The sequence below is a fragment of the Sebastes fasciatus genome, chromosome 12 (assembly GCF_043250625.1).
Source record: "Sebastes fasciatus isolate fSebFas1 chromosome 12, fSebFas1.pri, whole genome shotgun sequence".
In the NCBI taxonomy this organism is placed as follows: domain Eukaryota; kingdom Metazoa; phylum Chordata; class Actinopteri; order Perciformes; family Sebastidae; genus Sebastes; species Sebastes fasciatus.
This window is the reverse complement of record NC_133806.1, coordinates 24,150,414-24,163,602: the sequence shown is the minus strand read 5'-3', so window position 1 is coordinate 24,163,602 and position 13,189 is coordinate 24,150,414. Positions and strand designations below refer to the sequence as shown.

General features: G+C 39.6%; 1 protein-coding gene across 4 annotated transcripts in view; it reads right to left on the bottom strand.

Annotated features, from left to right (window-relative positions):
• The window catches only part of triob (trio Rho guanine nucleotide exchange factor b), a 128,765-nt gene extending 115,576 nt beyond the window's left edge, over window positions 1–13,189 (bottom strand). For 2 of the 4 annotated variants that reach the window (XM_074654232.1, XM_074654233.1), the window contains exon 1: window positions 12,881–13,187. In XM_074654232.1, coding sequence (XP_074510333.1) covers window positions 12,881–12,956 — 76 coding nt within the window. In that variant the 5' untranslated portion in view covers window positions 12,957–13,187. Of the gene's footprint in view, window positions 1–12,880 lie in introns of all 4 variants that reach the window. The other 2 variants (XM_074654237.1, XM_074654235.1) reach the window with 2 other exon arrangements.

Sequence of the window (13,189 nt, the reverse complement as noted above, 5' to 3'; positions counted from 1 at the left end):
ACTCGTGCATGACTCTCGGCACACCAGCCGATAAGCGAATGAATCATTTAAAGACACCAAGTACAGTAGATATCTGTATCTCTAATGCCTGAGGAATCATCTTCAGGGAGATGAAATGTTAAGAATATTCAACCAGCGCTGTGAAAAAGCAGAGCGGTGTGTCTGCTGCTTGAGAGTCTAAGCCTGCAACATTAGAGGCAAAACTGGATCCTGCCTGAGCTGCAGTGCTGGGATCAGTGACGTCAGTTTCGGCATCACAATCAATTCAGGATTGATTAATTAATGACGACTGACTCATTGCGGACGTTCTGCTAATCCACAGCATTCACCACTCAAATCTTCTTTTCAGCTGAATTCATACATAAATAAGGAAGGCATTATGACTTTCTTTTTCTTGAAATAGAGAACTGATATGAGAAGTGTTGTGTGCAAATGACATTAAACCTGACAATAAATAATAATTATATGGAAGAAAATATTGATACACATGAGCATCACGACATTATGTTTTGTGAAACTGTATCGATTCTCCAAAACGCTGGATTGATTTTTAATTAAACTTTTGAAAATACGTAGAATCCTAAGGCATCCATCGGTACCAACTGGTAACCATGCCATACATGCATGTTGCGAAGGAGGCTAAATAACTCTCCAAAGTTACGCTACATTTTGGCGAGGAAAAACTGGTATGGCCATTTTCAAAGGGGTCCCTTGACCTCTGACCTCAAGATATGTGAGTGAAAATGGGTTCTATGGGTACCCACGAGTCTCCCCTTCACAGACATGCCCACTTTATGATAATCACATGCAGTTTGGGGCAAAAAACAAGAATTTGCCGATTCTAAAATTGTGTTTTCGAATATTTCTGCATACTGGGGTCCCTAAACACTTTTAGAATTGCATAAATTGGGTATCACTGGAAAGCTGAGACTCTTGTGGATCCAATGAGTCCAAATGTATTCATGTGTAATGATGTTAGTTCCCATAGTAGCCATTTCACATAGTGACTTTCTTCTACTCAGATTTTATGGTGGTGTGCTCTTTATACTGTGACCGTTTTCCTAAAATTAGATCGCAATATATCGCCTTGTTTACAGTATCGCAATATTTCACAATATATTGAATCGTTAACACTGTATCATGATACGTATCGTATCGCCAGATTCTTGCCAATACACAGCCCTAATTATATCCTGACTCAAAAGGATTCTAAATATGGACTGACATGCATCTTGTATCTGGCAGCGGACTGATGAACCTTCTGTGCGCGTCACTGATCAGTAGGACGCTATAGTGGCACGAGATAACAGAGAGGAGAGGCAGGGAATGAGGAACAGGGGCAGCTTAGCGCTTCTTCGCTCTGACTTCTCCTGGCTGCCGTTCTGAAAAGAACAGGTTGGCATATGCTGCTGCCTAACGAGGATTACAAAGAGCACCTGTTCACACACTGTACATTTCGTGTTACATACAGTGTAGTACAGATAAAGTGTTTGGTCCGGTGAAGAGTGCTCATCCTCTTACAGAAGTTTTGAGGCTTTACATGTGTTTGGCGTCTATTCGTTGTTTGCAAGATGTGTTTGAATCTAAGGAAAAGTGCATGAGGGAAGTTACAAATTTCACTATAGTGAATGTTTAGATACTACTAAAGGAGGGAAGGCAGAAGTAATCTTCTACCAAATAGGGCGACAGAAAGAACTCACAGGGTCAAAGACAAGTGATGGAGCTTTCCCTTGTAGTCATGATCAAGATCAAGCTGTGATAAAGTACAATAAAGGACAATAACTACTAAGCATTCTCCAAAAATCTCCTCATCTGAACTCAATCTACCTTGTGAGGGTAACTAACTAACTCAGATTTCTATTTTATTTAACTACTGATAAAAACATGACAATTGTTCCTGCAGTTTCAACACAGGGTCAACATGAGGAATGTAATATTCATAGGTGGAAAACAGTAGGGCTGGGACACTTATCTCCTGATTCGATACTATCACGATACTTGGGTGCCAATTCAATATGTATTGCGATTTGATATTACGATTTATTGCTATTTTTGTTAACTTTTTTAACACTAGGTCATGGGAAAAAGTTGAATCATACACTTCTGGGGACTTTTAATTTGAAAAATATCCAAATTACTACAGTAAAATGTTTGATTTTCAGCATGTATGTAGTCAGAGATGTCCTGAAGTCAAATTTATATCAGTCATTGTCAGACATTATTTATAAAACATGTCCAGCAACCCAAATATGTGAGGGTTCAAGTCATATCAAGGTGGACCTTCCGCTGTTTTGTACTTCCTCGCTGCAGTTTGTTTTGGTTGACGGATACGGAACGGATATGACGTCACATTATTCAGACTACAACAATAAAATCTGTAACTTCCTTCCTAGGGAGGATGATTTCGCAAGCTGAAAACCTGGGGTCAAAATAAGTTAAGGGCCCGTTTCTTCAAAGTGAAAATAAATGTGAACTTTGTTTCACGGGTTCATCTTACAGTAGTGAAGTGTGAAATATCAAATAAATTGTATTTTCTTTGATGTGCAAACATTCAGTGTTTTATTGGTGACACATTTTTGCCAGAAAACAACAAAATAAACAACATTTAGCAGCAACACTACAGTTCAACGCAACTGGCAGTATTTCTCCTAAAACATTAGCAATGTTAACGGTAGCCAGTACAGTAGGATGGGATGTGAAGTTCAATCCTCAACCTATCTTATCCGAAGCCTGAGAGGCCAAGGAGCAGTTTAGCCCTCCTAAGCCAGAGGAGCACTGGGTTGGCACTGTTCACGCGACAGGGATCAGAGCCTGCTGCTGTCTTCAAAGCAAGAGGGAATGTTACAGAGTGTGTGTGTGTGTGTGTGTGTGTGTGTGTGTGTGTGTGTGTGTGTGTGTGTGTGTGTGTGTGTGTGTGTGTGTGTGTGTTTGTGAGAGAAAGAGAGACTACACAATTCCTGTTGGACAGACTGAGCACAGCTGTTGACAGAAGACAAGCAGTCTCAGGCAGCACACAAGCTCACACATGTATGCAAACACACTGCAGGCTGTGCTTTGATTTTAGTCCATGTTCTGCTTTATTCCATTTTTTTGTTTTCATACTGACTGAAGTAAGACCTTGGCTTGTCTGCTAAAAAAAGTAAAACATGTCATTAATGCAGAGAAGTACAGTGAAGCGCATGGGTCTGGTGTCTGAAGTTGCAAGGATGCAGATGGACATCTGCAAGAAAGTGTGCTTCTGAGCATGAGTTATTGAACGTTATTGCCCATTGCTCTTTGCAGATGACACCAACCTTTTTGCCTCAAAAGGAAATTTGACAACTCTCATTAGTGAACTAAATCACAAGTACTCAATATGGTTTCAAACAAATAAGTTGTAATTGAATGTCAAAAAGTCTAAGTTCATGTTATTTTCAGGAAATGACAAATATGATAGTGAGTAAATTAAACTCCATATTCATAATGAAGAAATAATTGAAGTTCTATCAACATGTTTCTTAGGTATTCTGATAGATGACAAACTCTCTTGAAGAAATCAGGTTGTTTTTGGTTGCAATAAGGTCACCAAGTCTCTTGAGATTCTGAGAAAAATAAGAGGTTTTGTACACAATGTCTGTTAACATTACAGTATATTATAGTTTAATTTATCCATATTTAACATACTGTAACATTGTATGGGCAAGTACTTTCCCAACTTATCGGAACAAACCATTGCTGCTACAGAAACAGTTTATTAGATTGTCAACTGTTTTGGATGCTGTTATACAAAATACACCACTTGCAGTTATTGACTATATTTGACATCAATATTCTTCAAACCTGTATATTTGTCTTTAATGCGAGATATAAAGATGCATATTTACCTCATTGTTTTAGATATTATTTTGTTAACAACTCTCAATTCCATAATTACCAGACAGGCTGAGAATCGTCATCTTCCTTTGTATAAAACATCCCGTGGTCAGATTTCGTGGAGTTATCTTATGGAATGAAACTGTCCATTTAATGGATTTCTCTGTGTCATTGTCTATTTATAAAAAGAGACTTAGAAATGCTCTGCTGACAAAAAAACATTTGATTTGGAAAAAACTGATGACTCTTAGAAACTGTAAATATGGCAATTATTCCTGCTTCTTTGTTGTTGTTGTTGTTGTTGTTGTTGTTTTTTAACTTTACGCCTACCCTTTACACTCTATATATTTATATATGAAATTTTTTAAACGGTAATTTTTAAAATGTACTGGTAATTTTTTTCTTTAATAGTTTCACCTATTGTATGTCCTTTGGGTATGGTTTTTATATAAGCCATTATAGGTTTCTACCACACCCTCACACATATTTTTACATTCCTTTCATGTGAATTGTATTTTACTGTCTTTTTATATGTGTGAAACGAATAGACAAACTATCAACATCACACAACATCTATAGCAAAACACTCTAAAACTAGAGGAAAAAACATTCAGTCTACACAAGGAGAGGAACTGGCTCACTCACTAGCCGACTTCATGAATGAAAAAGTGATACACATCCTGACACTTGACTTAAGAAGTTCTTAAAAAACTGTGTGTGTCTCAGAGCTCCAGGGGGGCAGGCCTCATGAGTCCGTGGCTGCTTTTTTTAATGTGCTTTTTCAAAGGAGGCACAAAGCATTGTGGGAGGCTTACAACTTCATATACCAGATCCAGATGCTTTCTTGGTTTAAGTTGTAGGGAAAGGGAGAGGAGATTGGGGAGGAACTGTGACAGACGGGGAGGACTGAAACATCTGCTGAAGGGGCACATAGGAGAGAGGAGAAATGTTGAGGAAGTGAATTAATATATGTTGATGGTCTCCAGCAATGTTAAAAACTCTTTAGGTTCCCAAAACTGACATAATACTGTGAAAATGCTTTTTTTTTTGGATGATAGTGAACTTGGCACTCTCCTTTTAGAATCCATGTCAAAGCAGCCACTGAGTAAATTGAATAACCTGTGTTTGGATGTCTCATTTACTAAATGCACAAGAGAAGGAAGGCATTCACTGCGGTGAGAATCGCAAACAGGAGAGCAGATATTACAAAACAAGATCATTATTTGAATATATGACAGCCCTGAGCAGAGGCAAGGTATGAGGTAATGATGGAGGGCTGTGTGGGAGAGGAGTGGAGGAGGCGATGAAAGGAATGAAAAAGGATAGAATGAGAGGGAGTCTGCAGTTGACTGACAAGAGGGTTCTCTCTTATCAGATGGGGGATTTGCAGGAGACACACAGACCAGCCCACAGCCGATTTTTACGACCCCGCAATCCTCCTATGCTTCCATCCCTCGTTCATTCACTCCCATTTCTTCCATCCCCCTCTTCCCTGCTTCCAGAGCCCCAGGCGACATGGGTGGGATGTAGTGATTTATACCTCTGTGCATGTGTGTGCGTTGTGTATGTGAAGTAATGAGGGTGTCCCACAGGCTACATTTCCCATCCTACAAACACATTACCAACGTATTGGAATTCCTGATAATCGACATAAGGCTACCGGCCAATATCTTTCAGGTATATCGTGTGTTATGAACTGATCCTAAACATGATGTCTGGAAAAAAAAAATCTTTATCAGCAGTGACGATTTTACTACTTTGGTTAGTTTTAGGCGATAAAGTTAAGGGCCATGCATAATAGTATGTTAGTTATCGCTTTACATTAAATGATGGGAAAGATCTCTCTTAGCATATGCACAATGCAGAATAAATGTAGCATATACTGTATAAGTTAAGCTCAGGTATGTCTTGATATTTAGTTCAAACTGTCCAGAAAATGATGACAAGCTCAAATATTTGACCAGCTTCATTAGAGTTCAATCTAACTGGAAAATGTCTGCACATTTCCTCTGTGTTAAAAGAAACCCCTGGTCTTTGTCTGTCTGTGTGTCTTCAAAGTGACCCCTGGTATAGATGTGCATGACATTTTACAACAATCAATAGTTTGGTGAGATGGAGGGGGGTTACATGTCGGTAAAGTGTATTACGAGTCTCTCGAAAAGGTCGAGAGTCTCTGATGAGATCGATCAGCACGGTCTGGCTGTAAAATAGGTAATTGCCTCGCCGTGCTACCTTCTTGATCGTCTTCTCCATAAAACTCTGCAATAAACACCAAGAGAAGAGCAGCAAGCATCCCAACATCTGGTCCTTATTGGGAGCATACAGTAGGCTTTTTATATAAACTCACTCACATGAGTTTATACACTGGCATGGAATAAATTTTTTGTATGCTGCTATAGCCATGATGTGCCATTTGTATTTCATGATTTTAAGACCAACATTGATTTCTTTTGTAAGAGAAGTTCAGGCACGTCCGCACCAGAACCCTGATTTGTTTATTAGCACATTTAACTGGCTTTCATATATTTAGATATAGAAAATGCTATTGCTTATGTTGATTGAGTTGTGTATTCAATGTGGTTTGAAATATTCAGGTTAGATTAAACCTAGACATTTTATATATAGCCGTTATTTACTAAATGAAAACATCTTACTGTGCGGTGCCATGGGTCACAGCTACAACGATTTACAGTATGCAACAGTCCTTTTTGCTATGTCCCTGTATTTTGCCTTTATTTGGCAGATGACAGTGTAGAAATTGGGTACAGAGAGTATGACATGCAACAAAGGTCCCAAGGCAGGAATTGAACCCGGGACGTTGCGGTTATATGGCCTACGCTCGCTGTAACCACTCGGCTACCGAGGCGCTCCTGCAGCAAGAACTCTTATTTTGAAGGCAAACCACTCGTAGCACATGATTATCATGATGACATCTAGTTATTTTTGTTGGATTTGCACAATTTTGGAACCATTTGATTTAGAGTAACTTTTCACACGTGCAAACAATGCCATTCGTTTTCTTTGTCATATTGAGAATTATTGATGTATTGGATTGAAGTATTACCAAGATGATCGCAAAAGAATGTGCTTACAATCCTGCTGGTGAACTAAAATACTGACCAATACAATCAAACCTATCAGCCTGATAGTTGTGTTACATTCAGCTTAGCTTGGTTGCCAATGCAGGTATTGCTTTATAATAACATTTATGTTGTAATTTTATTTTACAATAACTATATTGATTTATATGTCTTTCACGCTTGTCCTCCCTTTCTCCTTGAGTTGAATATGTGAGATAGCCGACTGTGCATGTGGGCCGAGGCGATTTAGCAGTGCAGGCAATGCCAATCTAAGCTTATAGTCTTTAACTCTGACCAACTGCCAATTAGGCTGCCCGTGGATGCAAGCGAAAGGTTTCAGCCTCATGGAGAGCAGAGTAGCCTACATTTTGCAGGGCGTGCTCCACCCAAGCCTCAGCTCTATAATTTGATGAGTGAAGGCTTGTTTGTCCCTCTAAGTATGTCATATCCTCTCTTTCTGAAACTCACTCTCTTTTCCCTCTATATTTTCATTTACTTTCTTGACTTTACTTCTCTGTCTATACTCTTCCTCTCAGTACACATTCGCCTTCCCATTCACCCCCCCCTCCCACTCTCTCTCTATCAGTACTGTCTACCATACATTATAAGATGCATACTGCATGGCCTGTTGAAGTCCTCTTCCTCATCTACATGATTATATAAGATTTCTGCTTGAGTATGCAGGATAACATTAGGTCATTATGCTTTCATCGACTATGACAAGAAGAAATTGAAGAATCACTGCTCAGTGATTTGGCTTTCATTACAGACTGCTCTGGCACAGGTCAGTGGGTTCTCTTTGGGCTCAGAGCGAAATGCCTCACTGCGTTGTCGATACTGACACTGCCATTATTAATGCTAATGTCTTATTTCTATCCTCAATGCAAGATTCACTGAACGACAAGCTATTATAAATAAAACATACATGAAGAAGTACAACATTATTGGGGTTTATTTAGTTGTTTGTTTTTGCTTCAATTTGCTGTCAGTCTAAATTGAGCTTGCACTTTCAGGCCAACTGTTAAAGTCAAATTTTAAAAAGCTTAGGGGTTTTACAACCTGCAATACAGGTCTTTCATGATTACTTCCAACAGAAGTTAAATGACAAAGCATAGGTAATCACTTATGCTCCAGCCTATCAATTATTCTACTGGTATAAAAAATCTATTATTTAACGCTGCAGACTGCAGTGCAAAGACACTCATACATGTAGAGTTGAAAGCCTGTCTGCATTAGTAATGAGTCGACTAGAAGCCAGTTTCTTACAGTACTGTGTGTGTGTGTGTTTCACAGTTTACTTGCACAGTAGATCTTTGCAACAACCCTATGCCCCATACTCCATGACTGATGACCACTGTCTTATGACCAGCGTAGTTATGACTGGGGATACGGCTGTATGCAAGTTGTTTGGACAGTTATTTAATCTTGTTCCAGCATACAGTACATCGGGCTGCTTTTATGTCAATTGAGTTTCACAGTGCAGTTCTGCACAATAATGCTATTGCAGAGGTCCGGTAACTTCATTACACGCCACTCAAGAGACTATCTATGAATTAATACCTTGTAAAAAATATACTATCGTGCGTACAAATGTTATTTTGGGTTTTGCCAAGATGGCTCTGTCCATAATGCTCCAATATATTGATGTAATGCATCACTTGGGTGTCCACAGGATTTTAGTTCAAGTGGAGCTAATGGCTCTGGCATGAAGATATGATCAGCAAGAGACAGTATAGCTCTGCATTGCAAAAGTTTACTGCACATTAAAGCTGAAGTCGGTCACTTTGAGCAAATATGATTTGACGGTCACTTTATCCTGACATAGTGCATGAGACAGATAATCTGAAAAAAATCATGTTCCAACAAAAACAAAGCCAATCAGAGTTGAGCTGTCTGTAATGCAGCTGTAAATCACTGTTCTCGAAACTCGCAACGATTAAACTGTGCAGCGCTGATCAAATATGAATCAAGACTGTTACTGTAATGCCTATTTCTCGCCTCAAATGTTTTCAGAAACTTATTTTAGTGTACTCTTTAGCTGTAAAATGAGAATGTTTGCTCCAGGCTGGTGGGCGGTGCTTGGTTTTGGCTCAACTGTTTTCAACATGGCGACCGGGTCACAAACTTTTCATAATCCGACGGACGCTATTCTGTCTTTCAGAGCTTGTAACGGACTCAATCTTAAAGCTAGAGTGAAGATACTGGTATCATGCTCGATTGGTACCAACCATGTCATGTTGGCTTGTCTGGAAGAACGGTAAATAACACTGCAAAGTTCCATTTAATTTTAGCGAGGAAAAACTGGCAACTAACTAACTCTAACCTCAAATTATGAGAATGAAAACTTTGAGATGAACAGAGTGAAAACGGTATCTTATTAGATAAAACAGATGTTGACAAACTGCATAATTTGCAGTTGAAAAAAGGTAATAAATTGCATTATATCTCACCGCAATATGTTTAAAATCGCAATAAGATTGTATCGTGACTTAAGTATCGTGATAATATTGTATCAAGGGGTCTCTTGTGATTCCCACCCCTAATAGACAGTGAATCAAACCCAGACATACAATATTAACACAGCACCCAAATATTCCAGAAAGCCCCTTTAATTTACTCGGTTCATGGTTGCTGGCTGTCAGTGCTGCTGTCAGATATTTGACAACAATATACCACAACTTCCAGACTCATTTTATTAAAATTCGTGACTGTTCCATAATTTGGCAAACATTTAGTTATGAGCTACTTGCCTTGATAACAAATTACCCAATATTTCAAGTTGGGGACATGCTGCTGACTTGCGTGGGCTGAGAGTAATCAGCAGTATGTTATTGGGCTGTGATGCCTCACGTTCAAGAATTCTTCATTAAAGCCCAAATCCGCAATCCAAACAGGTAACAAAGGGATGCTATCATCAACCAGAATCAGATATTATTGGTCTAACAGTCAGCCGATGATGCTATTTATAAACAGCTAAATATAGTTACAGAGGGTGTTATTGTATTTCCACGCTCCAAGATTTGTTTTAGTTTCTGTCTTCAAAATGTTCAAAGATAGCAGCTTAATATTTCTCATCTTTAACCAGTTGCAATATTTTGGGATTGGACTTTAAGTCACGGCATGAGCAACCTGGGACAGTGACTCAGCAGCTGAGCTGTGATCCACAGCATCAGTGTGGGACTCAGAGATGGAGCTCCATCTGCTCACTGAAAATAATCGAGCAAAGACGGACATCAATTTTTAAGGGCCGATGAGAATAGCATTGATTTAGGTGAAGAAAAACTAGGACTTTGAAAGGTGATACTTTGATGGAAATCTCAGTTTAATCATCCAAACAGTCAGCCAGCTCTGCAGCTAAACTCACATTCGGTTATCCAGCCTGTCAGTAAGTTAGTGTCTCGCTAAGTGAGACTCTTAGCCAGTGATCAAAGCAGCTCACACAGCCAGTCAGTGACTTGAGGTCTTGTTCAGTAGAAGAATCTGACATATTCTAGCCTTCACTGACTAACTAGGGCACCAAAGTGCATCCAGAGCCCCAGCAAAACAAAACACACTCACACACACACAGAGCCCCAGAAATAAAGTGCTTGGGATCAACTAGGATGAGCAGCTCTGTGCCAAGATTTCAACATGCAACAAGCTGGCAGCAATTAGGGAGCCTGCTGGAGAGGCTACAGGGAGCGGGGTGGCCATTACTACTGGTCCTTCACAGTGAGGCTATAGGAACGACTGGGATAAATAATATACATATGAACAAATTAATGAAATATCATACCATGTTTGAACAAATTGCAGATTGATAATACTTAAAACAGAGTAAAAGTAAGAAATAAATGACAGATAAAATGTTTTCAATGTGTGATAATGAATGAGATCAATAATATATTTGAATTAACTGAATAAATGAAATATAAAAGTTTGCTAAATTAGGTTATTGTCCAATTAAAAGCACATTAAGTGTGGTTAAGTGAATGGATTCATTGACATGTATTGACTTGTATTTTGTTCATCTATCCAATATATTCATCTTAGTGTGCTATTACAAATAAATTATACCACATTAATCAAACAAAGCTCTAATCATCTCTAATCTGAGCTTGAGACATTCAGCTATTTAACATTATTCACTCTGCATTTAGTGCTATTCTCCATTTTAACAGCCCAGAAACTGTTTCCATGCTTTCTCTTCATAATAGTATCTTATAAAAGTTTCCTGAGGCCATAACCTATTTCTGTCTCCATCATGAATACTGTATGAACTGCGTTTGCCGCTATATAAACATCCAAGCAGTCCCAACTTCACTGTGAGCCAACTTTCCAGCCTGATACAACACAGCTATAGGAAAATACATTGGCAGGCATCCAACCAACCGTAAGAGAGACTGCAACATTTGAATACAATCCACTTTGACAACATTCCTAACAGTCTGACTGGCAGAGGCAATTTCTAGGAGAAAGTATGTGATTTAAAAGGCTGTTTAAAAAAAACATGAAGTGTATGTGTGGATGCAAGCATGTCGGCTATATTTATTGATTCATACGTACTTAGGTGGACGTGTGCAAATGATGTCTGAGTGTGTGTGTGTGTGTGTGTGTGGGTTCCTGCAAGTGTGCAATCTGCAGCGATAGATAGTGAACAGCAGACCCCCAGGCACCAGGTGTCACAGAGAGAAACAGCTGAGAGAGAGAGAGAGAGACAGCTGCTTCTTCTGGTGTGTATCAGAGGTGGTCCCTTTCTAATGGTGGCGACATATTTCCAAACACTGGACTTTTGCTTTAAAATGTACCTTCCAAAAGCTACAACAACGTCTCTTAATACCTGTGTCAGGTTGGGTTAAAGAGGTATTTTATAACAAGTGTGGGGGCTGGATGGTGGCTTAATATCCAGGAGGGTGTTGGCTAAGAAAACAATAATCTAAATACATAATGTTGAAAAGTCTCGGCTCTAAAACGTGCTGTTTTCACACTTAGAAAATGCTTGTTTATACAGGTTTGAAAAAAAAAGCCAAGATAAACCAGCATGATGATGGGAAAACATGTTATGCTACACCTTAGAAAGATGTGCCAATATCACAGCAAAAGCATAGGAATGGGATATAAACACTACAAAGTCAGTATGTGACTATATACTTGGTAAATGATTATTATCATTGGAGTAAGAATGCTGAAGTAAATTACACCTTTGCTGTTTGGCACAAGAACTATCACAACAAAGTAGGACAAAAGTCCCCCATGTGTTATTATTATTCAGCTGACATCAGGCAGCAGTGCAGCCCCCCTATATATACCAGGTGTTTATGTTTTTGGATGCAGAGCGATAAGGTAGGCAGGCCTATCCATATTTTGTTAGCATGATGCCATCATATCAGACAGGCCCAGTGCGTTGAGTGCAACCTATTGCCCATACACTGTGCATCCAATGGCCTAGCCTCTATATCCGTGCATCAGATGTGTGAGAGACCTGGGTTAAGAGTGATGCATGTTCGTTTACAAGATTGTTCAATCTGCACGACTCTGAAGAATGAAAATCAATTACCAAATGTTCGACCCAGTGATAGATACAGCCTGTAACGTCGAGATACTCGTAAAGCCCTGAGAGAGATGTGGTCGTGCTATATAACCATCCACACCTACTTGGGTCCAACCCAAAATGGGGGTCACTGCCTAATAATCAAACGCACATATTTCAGGAAACAGGCTGTCATCAAAAGGCTGCGAGATGACAAGTCAGTGGACTTAAAATGTGGTAAATAACCACAAGCTGTGCGCATCATCTCTCCAGCACATCCATCCGACGCGCAGTAAACGCATCTCCACCATGAAAACCCTCAGTCAGTGCGCTTTTTTTGGTCATTTTTTGGCTACAATGTGTGCAGAAAACCAGTGATATCACACCGACAGCTCTTTACTGTAGCTCTCCCAGAGACTCGCCCCTTATCTCGACTTACCGGATTTGAAAAACGCCGCTATGTCTGCCGCGTCCTTCGCAGCCTCATCCAGTCCGTCTCCTGCTGCTGCGCTCATGGCTCTCTGGGTTTATAGCTTGAGCGGAAGGAAAACAGCGATAGCTATCCTCCAAAAAAAAAAGCTTTTTGCAATATTTATTGATCAGCAAATCCTGATCATTGAAGCAGTCATACAATCTGCGCTGCTCCCTTCATTAAGCGAGAGAAACCTCCTCCTCCATTTTGGCCGAGAAGGGAAAATCCTGGCGACCGATCGGCGGCGCTCCCGAGTTGGGACGTGAAGGAGAGGAG